This window comes from Bufo bufo, chromosome 3 (assembly GCF_905171765.1).
Source record: "Bufo bufo chromosome 3, aBufBuf1.1, whole genome shotgun sequence".
Classification (NCBI taxonomy): domain Eukaryota; kingdom Metazoa; phylum Chordata; class Amphibia; order Anura; family Bufonidae; genus Bufo; species Bufo bufo.
In genome coordinates this window covers 581418808-581440617 of record NC_053391.1, presented here as the reverse complement: position 1 = coordinate 581440617, position 21810 = coordinate 581418808, and the positions used below count along the sequence as shown (strand labels likewise).

At 42.6% G+C, this 21810-nt stretch overlaps 1 protein-coding gene across 1 annotated transcript in view; it reads right to left on the bottom strand.

Moving 5' to 3' along the window:
- The window catches only part of LOC120993919 (sterol O-acyltransferase 2-like), an 88411-nt gene that overhangs the window by 30822 nt on the left and 35779 nt on the right, over nt 1–21810 (bottom strand). The window contains exon 4 of the mRNA XM_040422382.1: nt 16163–16247. Coding sequence (XP_040278316.1) covers nt 16163–16247 — 85 coding nt within the window. The remainder of the gene's footprint in view (nt 1–16162; nt 16248–21810) is intronic.

Genomic DNA, 21810 nt, shown 5'->3' with positions numbered 1-21810 from the left:
TTTGTTTACAAACATCAGGTTTATCGAGGGAATACTGCAAAATTTTACAGACGATGAACTATTCCCGCCTGTCAAGGTAAATTTGGCAGTCGTCGACGATCTTATGGAGGCGGCTTGCGAAAATTTTGAAATACAAAACGCTTTCACCAAATACGTGCACCACAGAAATTTGAGCATCATGTATCTCATTCAAAACGTTTTTTGTCAGGGTAAGAAAAGCCGGACCATAAATTAAAAAACTAAATACATGGTCCTTTTTAAGAACCCACGTGATAAATTATAGGTTATTACGTTGTCTCGGCAAATGTACCCCGGTAAAACAAGTTTCTTTATAGAAGCTTTTGAAGACGCTACACATGCGCCTTACTGTTAATTACTCGTAGATTTAAGATCCGACACGCCCGAGGAACTACGGCTAAAAACCGGTTTGTTCCCACCAGATCTTCCGGCGGTTTATGTGTGCAAAAATAAACTCTAAAATATGATATTTGTCATCTCGGCGGTGATTCTTGGTAGCGTCACAGCGCCTGTAATGATGTCGAACAGGATCTGACGTAATTTGGATCTTTTAAAAGCGTTGGTCAAAACAAAACCGGCGGTCCAAAAATCAATATTACGCACCGCCAGTAATGATTTGATATCCGCTATTGGCGAGATCGCTCTCAATATCCTTAAAGTAAAGATACCTCTTAGAGAGCGACAAAAAAATATACTGAAAAGATGGCGCAAGGCTATAAAGAAATTAAGCGATAAAAGCTTCCCCATTAAAGACAAGAAGGCATTGTGAACCAATGAGACAGATGTATAGGTTCGCTGCTCGGCTTTGCGATACCTTTAATCACTAGCTTGATAGCTAATAGAGTCGGCGGCTCATAATGGAGTATGCAGAATTTTTTTTCCTGGTTTCCAAACATGAGTTGGACCAGCTAAAAAAAACTGTTGTAGAAACACTAGACATACGACAAACCGTTACGCAGCATTTGGATGGCAAAATTAGTGAAATACTACACAGAAATGACCTTTCAGATGATGAAAAATTAAGAGATACACTAATGTGTTACAGAGATACTTGACGCTCAACAAACAGATAAATGTCAACCCTAACTTTGATTACACAATTGCAACCAGATCAACAACGATCGATAAATGACTCTTCTAGCGGAGATGATGTTAAAGAGATACTTCACAATGTTAATATAAGGTATAGGAAAAATGCTGAACTTTTGTTGAACAAACTGCGACGATCGGCTAACAAGCCGTACTGGAACACTAGGGGTGAATTAATTTACAAAGATCAATTACACCAGGATCCAACATCATCGACCTGATTCTCGTTGCGACGCAGAGTCATGGGTTGCTTAAGGCTAAAACGCCTCGCGGGTGGGACTTCTTCATGGAAACCATTGCCGAAACTGAACGTGCCATCAACCGTGATCGGTAATACAAGAACGAGAGAACTTTACAATAATTTAAAAAGGGGGTCGTACCCCTTTCAGGCAGCAGCCGATCGTAACAACAACCCCTGAGTTAATGCAAGGCTCTTTATTACCTAAAAAGAGAACGCCGCCTTTGTTACAGACGTCTTGGTTAACGTTGTAACTTTTACTTTGAATGTATTTGTACATAGCGCCTGATAATGTTTTTATTTGTTTTACTTTGTTACAGATGGCTTGGTTATCGTTGTAAATTTTACTTTGACGGTATATAAAATGTATTTGCGTGTAATATCTCAATGTTTTTACATAAAATTACTTTTTAAATAAAAATGTAGTCTGTTTTTTCTTTTTTACAATACACATCTTGATTAGTTAAAATGGCATAAACCGCTTGGGAGCGTCGGCGGTAGCAGGTACTTAAAAATGGTGCTAAAATGACCGCGAACGCCAAAATATTGAGAAAACAGTACTACACGCCAAAAGCTGTCGGTTCTTACGGCGGAGTTGAACCCTTATTCAAAAAAGTACGAAAATTCAGTACTCTCTGCAAGCAATACTTTGACACCATTACAATATCGCCCACTACTGCCAGTGCCCAGTTGCACCACTCATATCTGGTGTCACAGTAGCTTGCATTTAAAAAAATAAAACAATTTTTTCACTGTAATATAAATGCAGTTGCCTGCAAGCGTGTGTGTCAGGCCTACAGCGTGTACTGTGCCCACTACTGCCAGTGCCCAGTTGCACCGCTCATATCTGCTGTCACAGTAGCTTGCATTTAAAAAAATAAAAATAAAATTTACTGTAATATAATTGCAGTTGCCTGCAAGCGTGTGTGTCAGGCCCACAGCGTGTACTGTGCCCACTACTGCCAGTGCCCAGTGCCACTACTCATATCTGGTGTCACAGTAGCTTGCATTTTAAAAAATAAAACAATTTTTTCACTGTAATAAAATTGCTGTTGCCTGCAAGCGTGTGTATCAGGCCCACAGCGTGTACTATGCCCATTACTGCCAGTGCCCAGTTGCACCACTCATATCTGGTGTCACAGTAGCTTGCATGCATAGTACAACTAATCGGAAAAAAAATGACAGGCAGAGGCAGGCCACCCCGCAGGGGCCGTCGTGGTGCTGTGATTTCCTTTGGCCCTAGAATAATGCACAGTGTTCAGAGGCCACGTACCCTAAACTCGAAAAGTTCTGAGGACATAGTTGACTGGCTAACACAGGACACCCAATCTTCTACAGCTTGCGCTTGGAACCTTGACGCACCATCCTCCTCCAGCTCAGCTTCGGGCACCTCTCAAGTTACCACTCGCCCGCCTGCCGCCACCACCAACAGTAGCACCACAGCTGCTTCACTTGATCTGTCAGAGGAGTTACTTACACATCAGTTGGAAGAAATGAGTGATGTGCAACCATTATTGCCAGAGGATGTAGATAACAGGGATATGTCTCAGTCAGGCAGCATTACACACATGGACGTACGGTGTGATGATGATGATGTTGTACCCGCTGCTGCTTACTTTGCTGCGTTGTCAAGCGGTTGATGATGACAATGTGTCCGTGGATGTCACGTGGGTGCCCGCTCGAAGAGAAGAAGAACAGGGGGAAAGTTCAGACGGGGAGACAGAGAGGAGGAGGAGACGAGTTGGAAGCAGGGGGAGGTCGTCGCAAGGAGCTAGTGGCACAGTCAGACAGCATGTATCGGCACCCGGGGTTAGCCAGACAGCACGCCAATCAACGCATGCTGTTGCCACCACCAGAATGCCATCATTGCAAAGCTCAGCAGTGTGGCATTTTTTGTGTGTGTCTGCCTCTGATAACAGCGATGCCATTTGCAACCTGTGCCAAAAGAAACTGAGTCGTAGGAAATCCAACACCCACCTAGGTACAACTGCTTTGCGAAGGCACATGATCTCACATCACAAACGCCTATGGGATCAACACATGATGACGAGTACAAGCAGCACACAAACTCAAAGCCACCATCCTCCTCCTGGTCCAGCATCTTCAGCCACGTCAACCACTGCTGTCCTCCTTGCCCCCTCTTAACCACCCGCAACTCTGCCTCTCGCCTTGAGCAGTTCCTGCTCATCTTCCCACAGTCAGGTGTCTGTCAAGGAAATGTTTGAGCGTAAGAAGCTAATGTCACAGAGTCACCCCCTTGCCCGGTGTCTGACCATACAAGCTTTTACCATACAAGCTGGTGGAGTCTGAGGCCTTCAAAAAATTTGTAGCTATTGGGACACCGCAGTGGAAGGTACCCGGCCGAATTTTTTTTTCACAAAAGGCAATCCCCAACCTGTACTCTATTGTGGAAAAGGAAGTCATGGCAGGTCTGGCACAAAGTGTTGGGGCAAGGGTCCATCTGACCACTGATACCTGGTCTGCAAAGCACGGTCAGGGCAGGTATATCACGTACACTGCGCATTGGGTAAACCTGCTGACGGCTGCCAAGCATGGAATGCGTGGCTCTGCAGAGGAGTTGGTGACACCGCCACGACTTGCAGGCAGGCCTGCTGCCACCTCTTCTACTCCTCCTTCTCCATCCTCTTCTCTAACCTCCTCGGCTGAGTCCTCTTCTGCTGCTGAGTCTTGCTCCACATCAACTGCACCCCCCCAGCTCCCCAGGGGCTATTCCACATCCCGGATACGATAGTGTCACGCCGTCTTGGGGTTGACCTGCCTGAAAGCAGAGGGTCACACCGGACAAGCACTCCTGTCCGCCATGAACGCACAGGTGGATCAGTGGCTGACTCCGCACCAACTGGAGATTGGCAAAGTGGTGTGTGACAACGGAAGCAATTTGTTGGCGGCATTGAATTTGGGCAAGTTGACACATGTGCCGTGCATGGCACATGTGTTGAATCTGATCGTACAACGCTTTGTGCATAAGTACCCAGGCTTACAGGACGTCCTCAAGCAGGCCAGGAAGGTGTGTGGCCATTTCAGGCGTTCCTACACGGCCATGGCGCACTTTTCAGATATTCAGCGGCGAAACAACATGCTAGTGAGGCGCTTGATTTGCTACAGCCTGCCTGCTCCAACAAGAAAAAGCCGTCAACGAGTATTTGTATGACCGGGGTGCTAGGACAGCCTCTGCAGAGCTGGTATTTTTTTTGCCACGTTACTGGATGCTCATGCGCAATGCCTGTAGGCTCATGCGTCCTTTTGAGGAGGTGACAAACCTAGTCAGTCGCACCGAAGGCACCATCAGCGACATCATCCCATTTGTTTTCTTCCTGGAGCGTGCCCTGCGAAGAGTGCTGGATCAGGGCGTAGATGAGCGTGAAGAGGAAGAGTTGTGGTCACCATCACCACCAGAAACAGCCTTATCAGCATTGCTTGCTGGACCTGCGGCAACGCTGAAAGAGGAGTCTGAGGAAGAGGAGTCAGAGGAGGAATGTGGCTTTGAGGAGGAGGAAGACCAACCACAACAGGCATCCCAGGGTGCTCGTTGCCACCTATCTGGTACCCGTGGTGTTGTACGTGGCTGGGGGGAAGAACAGACCTTCAGTAAGATCAGTGAGGACGAGGAACAGGACATGAGTAGCTCGGCATCCAACCTTGTACAAATGGGGTCTTTCATGCTGTCATGCCTGTTGAGGGACCCTCGTATAAAAAGGCTGAAGGAGAATGACCTGTACTGGGTGGCCACGCTACTCGACCCCCGGTATAAGCAGAAAGTGGCTGAAATGTTACCGAATTACCGGAAGTCGGAAAGGATGCAGCAGTTCCAAAACAAGTTAAAAAGTATGCTTTACACAGCGTATAAGGGTGATGTCACAGCACAACGGGAATCTATGAGGGGAAGAGGTGAAAGTAATCCTCCTCCTACCACGACCACGCCGGCAAGGACAGGACGCTTTACAGACGTGTTGTTGATAGAGGACATGCAGAGCTTTTTAAGTCCTACGCATCGCCAAAGCCCTTCGGGATCCACCCTCAGAGAACGACTCGACCGACAGGTAGCAGACTACCTCGCCTTAACTGCAGATATCGACACTCTGAGGAGCGATGAACCCCTTGACTACTGGGTGTGCAGGCTTGACCTGTGGCCTGAGCTATCCCAATTTGCGATAGAACTTCTGGCCTGCCCCGCTTCAAGTGTCCTGTCAGAAAGGACCTTTAGTGCAGCAGGAGGTATTGTCACTGAGAAGAGAAGTCGCCTAGGTCAAAAAAGTCTAGATTACCTCACCTTTATTAAGATGAATGAGGCATGGATCCCGAAGGGACTGATGTTTTAAAGCACGTTATTCCAAACAATTTAGGAATGTTAAGTGATTTATGCCCTTTATGGATTAAAACCCGACTCTGCGTCAAGTACGTAATTTTCCATGGGAGTTTCGCCATGTATCCCCCTCCGGCATGCCACAGTCCAGGTGTTAGTACCCTTGAAACAACTTTTCCATCACTATTGTGGCCAGAAAGAGTCCCTGTGGGTTTTAAAATTCGCCTGCCTATTGAAGTCTATGGCGGTTCGCGGAAATTCGCGTTCGCGAACGGAAAATTTTATGTTCGCGACATCTCTAGTGGCAAACACTATTAACATGATTGTGTATTCCGTCCATGAAAATATGAAATATTGAAATAAACAATAGAAGGGAGGTTATATGATTTTCAATAAGATGAATAATTACGAAATTACCTGCGTTATCAAAGCCGACTTTCACACCCGACGCATATTTAAAGATGTATTTCCGTGCGATTTATTATCGGAAAATAAAATCATCGACTGTCCGGCGGCCTATATTTTAAATACAGACCAGTGGCGTAGGGATCGCCATAGCAACCATAGCAGTGGCTATGGGGCCCTACGCCACTAGGGGGCCCGTCCGACCGCATTCATATATATATATTTTTTTTATTAACACACACAGACACTACACACAGGCAGCCAGGAGGTGGCGTAACTACCGAGGAAGCAGCTGCTTCGGGGCCCGACAGTTTATTTTCAAGTTAGTTAAATATCGATGTCTTACTGTTCAGGGCCCCCTTCACAGCAGCGGTCTTAATGTCCAGGCCCCCTCGCTAATGTGCTCTAATCTTACTGTATTCTAAAGTCTCCTGATGTGTCTGGGATTCGAACCCACAACCTCCAATGTATGAAAGCAAAGCAAAGCATTAACCCTCACAGCCATAAAGGAGGCATTGCAACTAATTGAAAAAATTTGACACTTCTACTGTAATAGCTATGTCTATACACATGACAGCTGCCCCAACACACCCAGCACTGCTATATCTCTATATATGAGCAGCTGTCATGTGTATAGATGTACACTTAGCCAGCTATAACAGTAGAAGTCTCATAATTTTTCAGTCAGCAGCAAGGCAGATGTTATGGTCTTGAGGTTAGGTGCTCTGCCTCTGATACAGAAGGTTGTAGGTTCAAATCCCAGCAGAAACCTTTTCTAAAATACAAGCAGTGACTCCATATATTATGGACATACAGGGAGGGACACAGGAAGAGGCTGCATCGCATCGCTGACATGGAGGTAAGTAGAAGTGTTTATTTTTATTTTTTTAATAATTTACTGCCATGGGGGGAGCGGGGGGCACTTGATACTGGCACATGGGGGGAGGGGGGTTGGCACCTTACCTGATACTGGCACCTGGGGGGGGGGGGGTTTGGCACCTGATACTGGCACATGGGGGAGGGGGAGAGGCACCTGATACTGTGGATGGCACTGTTTAGGGGAGGGGGATCTGTGTATGGCACTATTTAGGGGAGGGGGATCTGTGGATGGCACTATTTAGGGGAGAGGGATCTGTGGATGGCACTATTTAGGGGAGGGGGGATCTGTGGATGGCACTATTTAGGGGAGGGGGATATGTTGATGGCACTATTTAAGGGAGGGGGGATCTGTTGATGGCACTATTTAGGGGAGGGGGATCTGTGTATGGCACTATTTAGGGGAGGGGGATCTGTGTATGGCACTATTTAGGGGAGGGGGATCTGTGGATGGCACTATTTAGGGGAGGGGGATCTGTGGATGGCACTATTTAGGGGAGAGGGATCTGTGGATGGCACTATTTAGGGGAGGGGGATCTGTGGATGGCACTATTTAGGGGAGGGGGGATCTGTGGATGGCACTATTTAGGGGAGGGGGATCTGTTGATGGCACTATTTAGGGGAGGGGGATCTGTGGATGGCACTATTTAGGGGAGGGGGATCTGTGGATGGCACTATTTAGGGGAGGGGGATCTGTGGATGGCACAGAGGGGGGGGGCCATAATTTTTTTTTGCTATGGGGCCCATGCATTTCTAGCTACGCCCCTGATACAGACAATTTGTATCAGCGGGGAAAGCAAATGACGTATCTATTTTTTTTATGGTGTGGATTATCACCCACGAATGAAATATTTCCTGGCGAATTTATGAAATTTTTATCAAAAATTTCTAAGACTATAAGATATCAAAACAGACAAATATAGGACGTCGCTAGTTCGGTCTGCGGACATTGCTGCATCTATATCTTACATTGTATCTCTAAAGGAATGTCTTTTCAAATGGTATTAAAAATATTTACAAGTGATTTTAGAAAAAATGACAGTGTTGTACGCTTCTTTGTAACAAAGCGCATGAAACAATTATGTATACGTTGCTGTAATTACGCACAAACGTGTCTACCCTACTGAATTATTGAAAAATGTACTGTGATGCGTCGTGAATAAAGACATTTTGCTTAAATCACGTAGGCCTTTGATTTCTCATTAAACATAATTATGTAACGAAGGAAATTTCCTATGGTCTGGTGGATTTATAGTTTTATTTATATTTTTATATTTGTATATTTTTGAAAGATAGTTAGCTGTATAAACAGTTAATAAATGGATAGCTGTGTGGATAGATAGATAGATATGAAGTAGCTTGATTTAACTGTGTTAGGGTACTTTTCCGGCATAGAGTTCTGTCCTGGGGCTCTATACTGGAAAAGAACTGATCAGTTTTATCCTAATGCATCCTGAACGGAGAGCAATCCGTTCAGGATGCATCAGGAATTCAGGATGTCTTCAGTACAGTCTTTTTTACTTTTTTGGACGGAGATAATACCGCAGCATGCTGCTGTTTTATCTCCGGCCAAAAGAACTGAACACTTGCCTGAATGCCGGATCCGTAATTTTTTTCCCATAGGAATGTATTAGTGCCGGATCCGGCATTCAAATTGCCGCATTGATGGATCCGGTATTCCGATCTGCGCATGCGCAGACCTTTAAAGATGTGAAAAAAAAAATAAAAGGATCAGTTTTTCCAGATGACACCGGAAAAATGGATCCGGTATTGCAATGCATTTTTCAGACTGATCAGGCATTTTTCAGACTGAGGCTACTTTCACACTTGCGGCAGTGTGATCCAGCAAGCAGTTCCGTCGTCTGAACTGCCTGCCGGATCCGCTGATCTGGATGTGACTGAAAGCATTTGTGAGATGCATTCGGATGCGGATCCGTCTCACAAATGCATTGCAAGAACAGATCTGTCTCTCCGCTTGTCATGCGGACTGACGGATCCGTCTTGTATCTTTTTTTACATTTTTAGGAAGGACGGATCCGGGATTCCGATATTTTGAATGCCGGATCTGGCACTAATACATTCCTATAGGGGAAAAATGACTGATCTGGCATTCAGGCAAGTCTTCCGTTTTTTTTGTCGGAGATAAAACCGTAGCATGCTACGGTTTTTTCTTTTGCCTGATCATTCAAAATGACTGAACTGAAGACATCCTGATGCATCCTAAACGGAAACTGATCAATTATTTTCCGGTATAGAGCCCCTGTGACGGAACTTTATGCCGGAAAAGAAAAACGCTAGTGTGAAAGTACCCTGATCAGGATCAAATGCCTGATCAGTCAGAAAAAATTACATGCGTTTGCATACAGTTTTCCTGATCAGGCAGGCAGTTCAGGCAACGGAACTGCCTGCTGGAATCAAACAACGCAAGTGTAAAAGTACCCTTAGGCTCTTTGAGGGTTTTTTGACAAATTGTAACAAGTGTAAAAAGAGAGTGGGGGTTCTCTGTTTATACAGTCTTCTGGCTATAGCCGTGGCCTTTTGAGATCTCATAACAGATGTCCCAGGACTTCTGAAGGGTGTACTTTAATTAAACAAATCAAAATCCCATTCAGTCTAATATAGATGGCTGTAATTTTTATTCAATATATGTTGTTAGTAATATGTAGTTGCTATATGTCGATAATATTTATTCAGCTATACGGCGTTAGTAAGTGGATTCCTTCCAGAAAGGATCCGTTGGCGCTGTAAAGTATCCATATTCAAGAGAGCTGGGTACTTAAAAAACGCTGCTGTTGAAGTAGCACGGAAAGAAGAAAGGCAAGGTGTCGTGCTCTGAGAAGTCCTTGGAGGTATCCCAAGAGCATCTGGTAAAAAAACAAAAGCCAGAATCGACGCCCTGGAAAGTTGGGTTCCGCGGATGGCGTTTTTAAATAGCGTCTTAGGACACGCCCAAACATGCCTTCAACATGCTCGTACATACCCTGACGCGCTTCGCAAAATGGTTTGTCCGTATTTCACAAAATGGACGCCGCAAGCAAAAATAAGATAAAAAGATATGTGATAGATAGATAGATAGATAGATAGATAGATAGATAGATAGATAGATAGATAGATAGACAAATAGGTAGATATCCAGATAGGTAGATAGATAAAATATTTATAGTAATATTTTATTAAGCAGGATTATACACTGCTTGTCCAAAAAAAAAAAGTCGCCACCTGGATTTAACTAAGCAAATAGTTATGAGCCTCCTATTGGATAATTACTGCATGGGCGATAATCTTTCAGCTGGCAACAAGTTATTTAACCCCAAATGGTGCAAGTGGAGTTGCTTCTCATTTCTTAAACAACCATGTCGAAAGACACATCTCGTGGTCGTGGAAAAGATGTTAGCCTGTTTGAGAAGGGTCAAATCGTTGGCATGCATCAAGCAGAGAAAACATTCCGTAGTTTCAGGTGCTGCACATCTCGTATCTTCACAGCATAGACGATTGCCTTCAGATGATACGAGATGTGCAGCACCTGAAACTAAGGATACTGGAAGCCTGTGCTAGCATTTCTCCTGCGGTGTTGCTATCAGTGTGTGAAGAGTGGGAGAAAAGGGTTGCATTGACAATCCAACACAATGGGCAGCACATTGAACACATTTTATAAGTGGTCAGAAACTTGTAAATAACTCATGAAAGAATAAAGTTACGTTAAAACCAAGCACACCATTGTTTTTCTTGTGTAATTCCCAATAAGTTTGATGTGTCACATGACCCTCTTTCTATTGAAAAAACAAAAGTTGGATTCAAAATGGCCGACTTCAAAATGGCCGCCATGGTCACCACCCATCTTGAAAAGTTTCCCCCCTCACATATACTAATGTGCCACAAACAGGAAGTTAATATCACCAACCATTCCCATTTTTATTAAGGTGTATACATATAAATGGCCCACCCTGTAGATAGATAACAGATAGTTATATAAATATATTAGAACATACCCTGACATGTCTGTGAAGGTCGCAGAAAGTCAAGCTATTTTAAAACTTAAATGAGTTGTAGCCTGAATATACCATATTAGGGCTTGTCTGGACAGCTGGAAAAGGGGCGTGGCCACCTGTCACTTTGAGTTTGACAGGAACAGCAGCGGTATACTACTTCAGTGGACTCCTGTCTATGGTTATTTGTGGCAAATTCGGCTAAAGACAAAAATGAGGACCACTCATCCTGGTTCTCCGAGACAAAACATCTCAAATAAGTCTCCAGATTCTGGTTGGTGTGTTCAGTCTGTCCATTCGACTGAGGATGAAAGGCCGAAGAGAAAGACAATTGTACCCCCAGACGAGTACAGAAAGCCTTTCAGAATTTGGAAACAAACTGAGTACCCCTATCAGACACCACATCAGAAGGAATACCATGTAATTTCACGATGTTATCGACAAACACTTGTGCCAGAGTTTTAGCATTATGTAGACCTGGCAATGCTAAAGCGATCAACAACCACCAGAATCACCATTTTTCCTGCAGAATTTGGTAAATCTGTGATAAAATCCATGGATAAATGAGTCCAAGGTCGGGACGGGATGGCCAATGGATGTAAAGATCCGGAAGGCCAAGTATGTGTCACCTTAGCACGTGCACAAGTACCGATAGCTGACACATAATCCTCAACACACTTGCACAACCGCGGCCACCAAAATCTACGAGAGAGGAGAGCGACAGTGGATCTTCTCCCAGGATGTCCTGTGAGAACTGTACAGTGATGTTCCTCGAACACCTTGTGACGTAATTCAGACAACTTCCCCGGAGGGCAAGAATCCGGTGCATCTCCCTTGGCCTCCAACACCTCTGCCTCAAGGTCGGATTATAGGGCGGATATTACTACCCCTTCAGACAATATCGGACCAGGATCTTCCGAATCCCCCCCCTTCCCAGGAAAGCTACGTGACAAAGCATCAGCCTTGAAGTTCTTAACCCTAGGGGGATGGGTGACAATAAAATTAAATCTGGTAAAAAAACAACGACCATCTTGGGTCTGTCGCTTAGCCGACTCCAAGTAAGCTTGATTTTTTTGTGATCGGTAAGCACAGTAATAGGATGAATGGCTCCTTCCAACTAAGACACTATTCCTCAAAAGCCAACTTAATGTCCAACGATTCTCTGTTACCCACGTCATTATTCCTTTCTGCAGCCGAGAGTTTCTTAGAGAAGAATGCACATGGGAGCCATTTACTAGATGAAGGCCCCTGCGACAAGACTGTTCCTACCCCTACCTCGGATGCGTCAACTTCCACAATGAATGGCTGGGACACATCCAGTTGCACCAGTATAGGAGCAGAAGCAAAACATTCCTTCACCACTGAAAAGGCTTGTAATGTCTCATTAGACCAGACTGAGACATCCGAACCTTTCCTAGTCATGTCCGATAAAAGGTTTAACCACAGTCGAGTACTTCAAAATGAACTTACGGTAGTAGTTGGTGAACCCCAAAAACCGCATAAGCGCTTTTAGATTTTCAGGTCGATCCCAGTCCAACACAGCACGGACCTTCTCTGGATCCATATGAAAACCTGAAGATGAGAGTAAGTAACCCAGGAATTGCACTTCCTGAACTGCAATACACACTTCTCCAACTTAGCATATAATTTATTCTCTCATTTAGGATCTGTAACACCTGTCTTACATGATCCTGATGAGTCTCCATGTCTGGAGAATAAATTAGTATGTCATCCAGATACACAACAGCAAATCCCACCACCAGATGATGAAAGATATCATTAATAAAATGCAGGAACACCGCAGGAGCATTAGTTAACCCAAATGGCATGACCAGATTCACAAAATGACCCTCTGGGGTATTAAATGCCGTATTCCATTCATCCCCTTCCTTGATCCTGGCCAGATTATATGCCCCCCTTAAGTAAAATGTGAAGAACACCTTGGCACCAACAATCTGATTAAACAAGTCAGGAGTCAAAGGAAGGGGGTACGGATCACGGACCGTAATCCGATTGAGCTCACAGCAGTCCAGACATGGCCTAAGAGTTCCGTCTTTCTTCTTTACAAAGAAAAACCCTGCTGCCAGTGGGGATTTAGAAGGTCTAATATGTCCCATAGCCAAACTTTCGGCAATATACTCTCGCATGGCCGCTCTTTCGGGTTCAGAAAGGTTATATAAACTAGATTTGGGCAACTTCGCTCCGGGAATAAGATTGATGTTACAATCTTATTCCCGATGTGGGGGTAAATCCTGGCAACCAGTCTCAGAAAAATCAGAAATCAAAGTAGGTACAGCTTTAGTGGTTAAGACAGAAAGAGATGTATTAAGACATGTTGTCCATGCAATAATCACTCAATTGAGACTCTTTTTCGCTTGCCAGTCAATGGTAGGATTATGTTTACCTAACCAAGGTAAACCCAGAACCAATGGGGCAGGCATACCTTCCAGCACAAAACACGAAATGGATTCCTGATGAAAATCACCTACTCTTAAACGGATGTCCTGCATCATCTGTGACAAACATTTCTAAGTAAGTGGTGCAGAGTCAATTGCAAACACTGAAATATTTTTTTTCACAATGCAATTGCAGTTAACCCATGCATACGGACGAACTGACCATCTACTAGATTAACCCCTGCCCCACTGTCAATAAACACCTCAGTTCCCACAGTTTTGGACTCTAGTGCCACCTCGGCAGACAGGAGAAATCAGGTACTACCAGCAATTGACAAAAGTACGTTTTCTGACTCCCCACCCACACCACCTAGAGTAAGATGGGAACTAAACATTTTTTTTATTTTTGTTTTCACCTTGACGCTGAACGTAAGGACAAAACATTAACAAAATGTCCTCTTTTTCCACAGAAAAAACATACTCCCTTCTTATGACTAAAACCCTTGCAAACAGGCCCAGGGGTAGCTTCCCCTAACTGCATAGGTTCATCACCAGACATAAACTCAGGAGTCTCTCCACCCAAAGTGTCAGAGGAAGCCGCCACGTTATATGATGATTCGCCCTGAGAGGGAGGGACCTTAGATCTCTCTCTCAGGCATCTATCAATACATACGGCAAGGGACATAGCCGCTTCCAATGACTCAGGATTTTCGTGACAATCCAATGCATCCTTTAGCCTCTCGGATATTTCCTGACAGAATTGGCTACGGAGAGCTGGATCATTCCACTCTGTATCCGTAGCCCATCTTCTGAATTCAGAGTAATAGATCTCCACAGAATGCTCTCCCTGCCATAAACCACGTAACTTAGTCTTGGCCAGGGAGATCAGATCCAGAGGGACTGTGATCCAATCGGTAGAGAAAAAGCCCAAGACAGAGTCCCCTTTAAGCAATGAAATGATAATACCAACTCTTTGGCTCTCCCCAGATGAGAGCAGATGTAACTTAAAGTACAATTTACACGACTCTCTGAACCAAATTAAATTATTTGCTTCCTCCTGAAAATCTGTCCGGAAGCACGACCTTAGGTTCAGGACAGGCCTGGTAACTACTACTGGCACCAGCAGCCTGTGATCCCTGACACAGCCTTACTGACACAAACAAAATGACGGTTTTCAGCGGTTGATAATGTCACAGCCTGGTGTGGGAGGATAACTCCACACAGACCACAAGAGGGAAGGGAAAAGGTACTAGGCCTAGAAACTAGGGAAAGGTCACCACCTAGTGAATCTCTAACCCGAGCCCTGACTACTATAAGTATGAACAGACCTTGATGGTAGGAATGTTCATATGCTGGAACCTAGGGCCCTATCTGACCCTAAAGGGCCCTGGAAATAGTGTCAGGACCAGAGATGACCTGTTCCTTCCCAATTGAAGTAACAGGAGACTCCCTCAGGCCTAATACCAAACGGTAGGGGAAAACCACGAATAAGAAATAGGGAAAAGACATTTAACTCCAAAATATGCAGACGAGCAGGAGCTCAGAGGAGAACCAGACACCAGCTCTTCACAACCAAAAGGAGCTATCAACCGCATAGCATAATGGGTGAGGCCAGACTAAATAGAGGAGTAGGAATTACCACTTAATCTACACCTGAGACCAGAGGTGTGGTCATACCCCACAATAACACAGAAGAGTGAAACCAGAGAGGCTGTCAGATCACATCACGTGCAGCCAGTCTCCTAGATCTTCTGACCCCTGTCACAGGACAGACCATGACGACCTGGAGACGACCCAGGAGAACTAGAGCAGGCTCCACCCAGTTGATCCGAACATATGAAGATACCGGAGCCTATACGGGGAGAATGGAGCGGCGCCCAGGGATATTAGTAAGTGCAGGGAGATCCCTGGGCGCCGCTCTCCATGTCTGTATGCTTAGTTTAGATTTTTTATTCTAGTGAAAGGTCCTCTTTAAAGCATACCTACACTTTCAGAGAACGTCTGAAGCTGCAAAGTGTGTTTACATGAAATACATGAGAAATAGCATTATATCAGACCATTATTTTACTTGTGCCAAGCATTTTTAGCAGTTTTCTTCTTTGCAAATAGCATCTATAATTCTCAGTTGTCTCTGTGCTGGTGGGTGGAGACAAAATGCTCCCCTTACACATGCAGACAACATATTCTGCTTTTTGCATCTCACTCACTCAGAAACACCATATAGGCCATTACAGAGAAGTACTGAGCAGTACAGATGTGAAAAAAACACTTTGGGTGAGATACACCACTTACTATTAGCTGTTGAATCATGTCTATGTTGTATCTGTCTCTCAGGTCCTCTCTGTACTTCCTCCCTCCACCACCCCCCACCCCCCTTCTTAGACCTCTATGGGATGATATTATCTGATCCTTCAGTGAGCAGCCATCTCAGTCTCACAAGACAAATTTCTCACAAATTTCAAAAAGTTAGTTTAGAATAGGAAGGGGAAACGAAAACAGCTGATAACTCTAGAACAAGTCATTTTTCTCTAATAACATATGTTACAAAATGTCTTATATTCAGCTGTACTATTGATTTATGCAAAGTTGTGTGAAAGTACAAATGACCAATTAAGGTGCCCATATGATATGATTTTAGCATATGTTCCAGATGAACAAAAGGATCCAACTTTGAAATTCAATATGTCCGATCCTTCTCTTTCCTGTTATCAACTGGCGTTGGAAAGTCGGGATCTCCTCATACACATTAGATTGTTGAAAACAGTGGGTTCAGCCAGCAATATTCTAATATGTATGGGTGTCATTAATCACAACTTGTCTTGGGATTTACCTTGGATAGCTGTCTCTGTAAACCAGTGTTGGACAGAACAGAAAATAAAGATAACTTGAAAGTGAAGGCATCTTGGCATTTTTCTCTGCAAAATGAAAAAATCATTAAAACCAAAGTCATAAAACCATATGAAACTTCTCCTGTACAGAATCTTTTATGTGTAATTTAAAGGTGTTGTCCAAGTGTTTAATACTGATGACCTATCCCCAGGATATGCAGGGGCGGGCTTGGCATTTTTGGGGCCCCAAGCAAAGTTCGGTCGGGGGCCCTAATCAGGACAGCCCTGTCTATCCACATCATCAGGGCGCTGATACAGTTGAAAGCTGTGGCCTTGGCCAAATCTTGAAATCCAATAGCCAAAGTCTATCTTGTTCCTGTTTCAGGTCATTTTTCTATTTTGTTAAAATATAACATTTAATGTGTTTTTATTAAAAACAAAAAAGGTATATTACCCAAAACTAACTGTGCTACAGTACATTGTTTAAAGGGGATATTAGCTAATATCCCTGCTGATCTCCCATAGCAGTTAGACAAAATCTTTGGGAAAAAGAAAAAAAGAAAAAGATTCATATGTTCACTTTATGTTTTTTTTTTGAAACATGAAATTTTATTGAAGTTTTTGCGGATAATACAAATAATGACAACTGTATAAATCCATCATAGAATGCATACAAAGTCATAAAGGAAATGTAAGGGGCAGGAGAGGGAAGGGAAGGTAGGGAGAGATGAAATAGGGAGAGGGAGGAAGAAGGATATGAGGAAGGGAAGGGGAGGTGGGGGGGGGGAGGTGTAGGGTAACAAAATAATACATAATGAATGAACCAGATATACTGATAATGTCCATTGTAAATGGATAAATTTCACAATGAAAGCCAGTATACTATAACTTAAAATATCATAACATAAAGTGGTACATTAATATGTGTATACACAGGTATATAATATATCATGAGCAAGACAATTGTAAAATAATATGAATAGATTGTGGAATAATATTATGAATTATTTTATAGGGCTAGTGAGTTTGCTGTACTAGAATTAACGTGAAAATTACTCTTCAACCATACTCCCCATTGGTTATAAAATTTCTCTTTTTTAAAAAGAGCTGATGCAGCCACTCCTTCATACCAACAGTTATCTTCGACCAATTTAATGGCATCAAGATCTTTAGGAATTTGTTTAGATTTCCAATGAGATGCAATAAGGTGACGTGTCGCTATGCATATATGCCGAAAAATAGTTCTAAATTCAAACGGGATTGATTCAATGCCTATAAAGAGGAGTGCCAATTGTGGAGAGGGAACGATTGATAAATGGCAGACCATTTCAAAGATACTAAAAGATCTATGCCAGAGAGAGTTAATCGGAGGGCAATCCCACCAGCAGTGAAGGAAGGAACCTTGTAAATGTCCGCATTTCCAACAGGTCGAGGGAGTGTCTGCGAAAATTCTATTTAGTTTCATTGGGTGATAATACCATCTATATAGAATTTTCCTAGATGTGTCTAGGTGAGAGATGCATCTTGAGATGTTAAATATTGCGTCAAGTGCAGATGACCACTGTTCTGGAGAAAGAGCGAAGGATAGCTCGTGAGACCATTTAGACTTAATCGTTTGTAGAGGGTCTTCTAGTGGAGTAATAAGGACTTTATATGAGTAAGATATCCCTTTACTGTAGCTAATATAGTTTAAAAGCCATTTTGTGAAGAGAAGTGCATCTGGAGTGTTATTGATCCGACTAAGAGGCTGTGTGAAGAGGGTATTGGCAGTGGCATGTCTGATTTGAAGATATTTATAAAAATCTCTTGTAGGGAGATCATGAGACTGTGAAATTTCTGAGAAGGGTTTCAGAGTATTATTTATGAATAGATCATTAATAAGGCATAAGCCATTCTTCTTCCACGTCGAGATATCTAAGTCTGGGATATAGGCTTCCAAAATTGAAATGCTAAAATCTTGAGGGGAATAGGTAAATAAGTGACGTTTGTTAGCTATAACGTCCCAAGTGTTAAAAATTGCTTTAATGGTAGCCAATTTATTATTTGGCATAAATCTAAACAGTGACATGGCTGTAAGGAGATCTTTTAGAGCATGTGTCCCAAGAGAGGATTTTTCTATGCGACACCATTCTTTTTGTTGGTCGTTATGCCATAAATGTTTTACTTGGTCTAGGATTGTAGCTCTATAATATTGTATTATTGAGGGACAGTTTAAACCTCCTTCTTTTTTGGAAAGGTACAAAATATCTGCTTTTATTCTATGATATTTGCCTCCCCATATAAAATGTAAGATACATTTCTGTAAATCTTTGAGAAATTTTATGGGTATTGGAATAGGTAGGTTTCTAAAGTAATAAAGGATTTTGGGCAGAATACTCATTTTAATAACAGCGATTTTGCCTAACCAGGAGATGCCTTGTGTTTTAAAACTAGTTAATTTCGACTTAATGTCATGAAATAAGGGAATATAGTTGAGAGTGAATGTTTCACTCGGAATAGCTGTTAAATTGATTCCTAGGTAGGGGATTGATTTTTTAACCCAATTAAACTGGAAAGTTAGTTTTAGGGATTTAACATTTTTTTCCGGAATTCCTAGGTTTAGGATTTGAGATTTTGTAGTATTAATTTTATAATAGGATGCCTTCGTGAAAGACGAAAGTATATCGCAAGTGTGAGCAAGAGAGGTGGTAGGGTTAGTTAATAACAAAAGGACCTCTTCCTAGAAGAGACCTATACGGTGGTCTTTACCTGAGATGAAATACCAGTAATTTTGGGGGATGATCTAATATGAGAAGCGAATGGTTCCATTAAGAGTGCAAAAATTAAGGGAGATAGGGGGCATCCCTGCCTAGTACCGTTTGAAATGGGGAATAGGTGGGATTTAAAGCCAGAAGAATAAACAAAGGCTTGGGGGAAGGAGTATAAGTTTAAAATTCCCGTTAATAAGGGGCCAGTAAACCCAAATTTCTTCAGAACGGAGCTAAGAAATCCCCAATGTACCCTGTCGAACGCCTTCTCCGCGTCCAGGGAAAGGAGCATGGAAGGCGCTCGACGGGCGTGAGCTATTTCAATTAGATCCAGAAAACGCCTTGTTCCATCAGAGGTTTGGTGATGTTTGACAAATCCTACTTGATCAGAGTCTATCAGACTTGGTAGGATGTCTGCCAGACGGTTAGCTAAAATTTTGGAAAAAAGTTTTAAATCGGTGTTTAAGAGGGAAATCGGTCTAAAATTAGCTGGCGTATTGGGGGCCTTTCCAGGTTTGGGTAGAGGAATTATTATTGCTTGAAGCATTTCTGAAGGGATGCCTTTATCAAGTAACATATATTGAAAGCAAGATGAGAGGTGGGGAACAAGAATATGGGAAAAGGATTTATAATATTCGTTAATAAACCCGTCTGGGCCTGGGGATTTATTTATTTTAAGGGTAGAAATTGTATCCTGAATTTCTTGTAAAGATATAGGTTTGTTTAAAAGAGAAAGTTGAGTTGGGGAAAGAAGGGGGAGTGATAAGTTATTCAAAAAAGAGTTAATGTCTTCTGTAGTTGGTTGATGGGATTTTGGGTCGTGTTTTAAGTTATATAGGGAATGATAGTATTTGGCGAATTCTTCAGTTATTTTGAGGGGATTTATTATTTTACTCTTGTTTGTAGACCACAAGAAGGGGATTCGAGTGTTTGCTGCTCTATTTTTGAGTTTGTTTGCTAACATTTTAGACGCCCTATTTCCTTGTCTATAAAATTGAGCCTTTGATTGTCTAAGATGTCTCTCAAAATTATTTTGCAACAGGAGGTAAATCTCATGTCTAGTGTTAATAATTTTCTGAGAGATATGAGAGGTTGGAGAATTTCTATTACTTATTTCCAAGGTTCTAAGTCTATTGTGCAAATCTTCTAACTTGAACATTCTTTTCTTTTTTTCCTCTGAGGAATATTTAATAAATAGACCTCTTATTACCGCTTTATGAGCGCACCATAGTGTTGTTGGATTAATCTCTGCGCTAGTGTTTAGTTGAAAATACTCCGTTAACGCACTTGAAATTAATTCCTTGTAATGTTTATTTGATAGTAGAAGGTTATTTAACCTCCACGGAGAGGAGTGTTTGAGGTTAAAAGTTTCTTGGATGGATATTGTGATAGGGGCATGATCGGACCAAGTAATCAGGCCTATCTTGGAGTCCACTACTTTTTGGAGCAACCATTTGTCAACCAAAAAGAAATCTATCCGTGAGTATGAGTTATGTGGATTAGAAAAAAAGGAGTAGTCTGTTTCAGAGGCATGAAGTGACCTCCATGCGTCAAACAGCTCTTCTTTGTGACATAAATCTTTGAGTTTGTAGTTGTCCTTTTTACTTAAGGGTGAAGATTTGTCAATACGAGGATCCATTACCAGGTTAAAATCGCCACATATGATGGTGGAACCTTTCTTCTGGGTTGAGATAGACTCCAAGATAGACCTAATAAAACTTAAAGTTCTAGAGTTAGGGGCATACAAAGACACTAAAGTATATGGTGAATTATTAATCAAACAGGTAACTATAATATATCTCCCCATAGGATCTATGTCTAGGGATAAGGTTTGGAAGGCGATGGATTTTTTAACAGCAATTAGAACACCCTTTTTCTTATCAATGGCATGTGAGAAGAGAATGGTGGGAAAATCCTTATGTTTCATCCTTGAACTATCTATTTAGTTTAAATGCGTTTCCTGAACGCACATTATATCGCAGCCCAATCTGAGAGCTTCTTTCCATAGAAAAGCACGCGCAGAGAGGTGTATGATAGGAAATATGTGCGCAGAGAGGATATGATAGGAAATATACCTGCAGCATTGTAATATTCAAAGCACTACCAGTGTACCACATACAAGTAGCATTTGAGAAAGTAATAAGATAACAAAGGGTAAAAGACATGAAAAACATAAAAGTGATATATAAAAGTCCGGTTCTATGTGAACCAAAGCGACCCCAGGTCGCAAACATAACTCGGGAGGTGGCGATAATATTTAAAGAGGTACTCTACTTCCAATATTATCACACCAGTCTGAAGTTATTTGGGTCAGACTGAGAATAAAACATTTATCAAGATACTAGCCAATACTAAAGCAAGTGCTTATCTGGGAGAGATATTAGCTTTAGGAGAACCCACTACTGTCCATTCCTGGGCAAGTGTGTTATATTTCTTTTTTGGAGGACTTTTCGGTTCTTCTGGGTCTTTGGTGATAGCGTTCTTAATAAGAAAATTCAAAGCTTCTTTGGGGGATATTAGCACCACAGTGCGACCGTTGTAATGCACTAAAAGCTTGACTGGGAAACCCCACTTGTAGAGGATTTTTTGCTCTCTTAATATTTGAGTAACTTTGATAAATTCCCTCCGTCTGGCAAGGGTAGCTGGTGATAAATCTGTGTAAAGTAAGATTTCTTGAAACCGTTCAGGAAGATCAGGCTTCTTAGCTGCAGCTTTAAGAATTGAATCTTTAATATGGTAGTAGTGAATCCTTGCAATGGTATCTCTAGGCAAGGAAGCTGGAATAGACTTTGGTTTTGGAAGTCTATGGACTCTATCTATTAGTAGGTCTGTATTTGAGGCTTGAGGTAGCAGAGCCGAGAACAGGTCAATCAAATAGTCCTGCAGTTGGTCATCTTGTACTG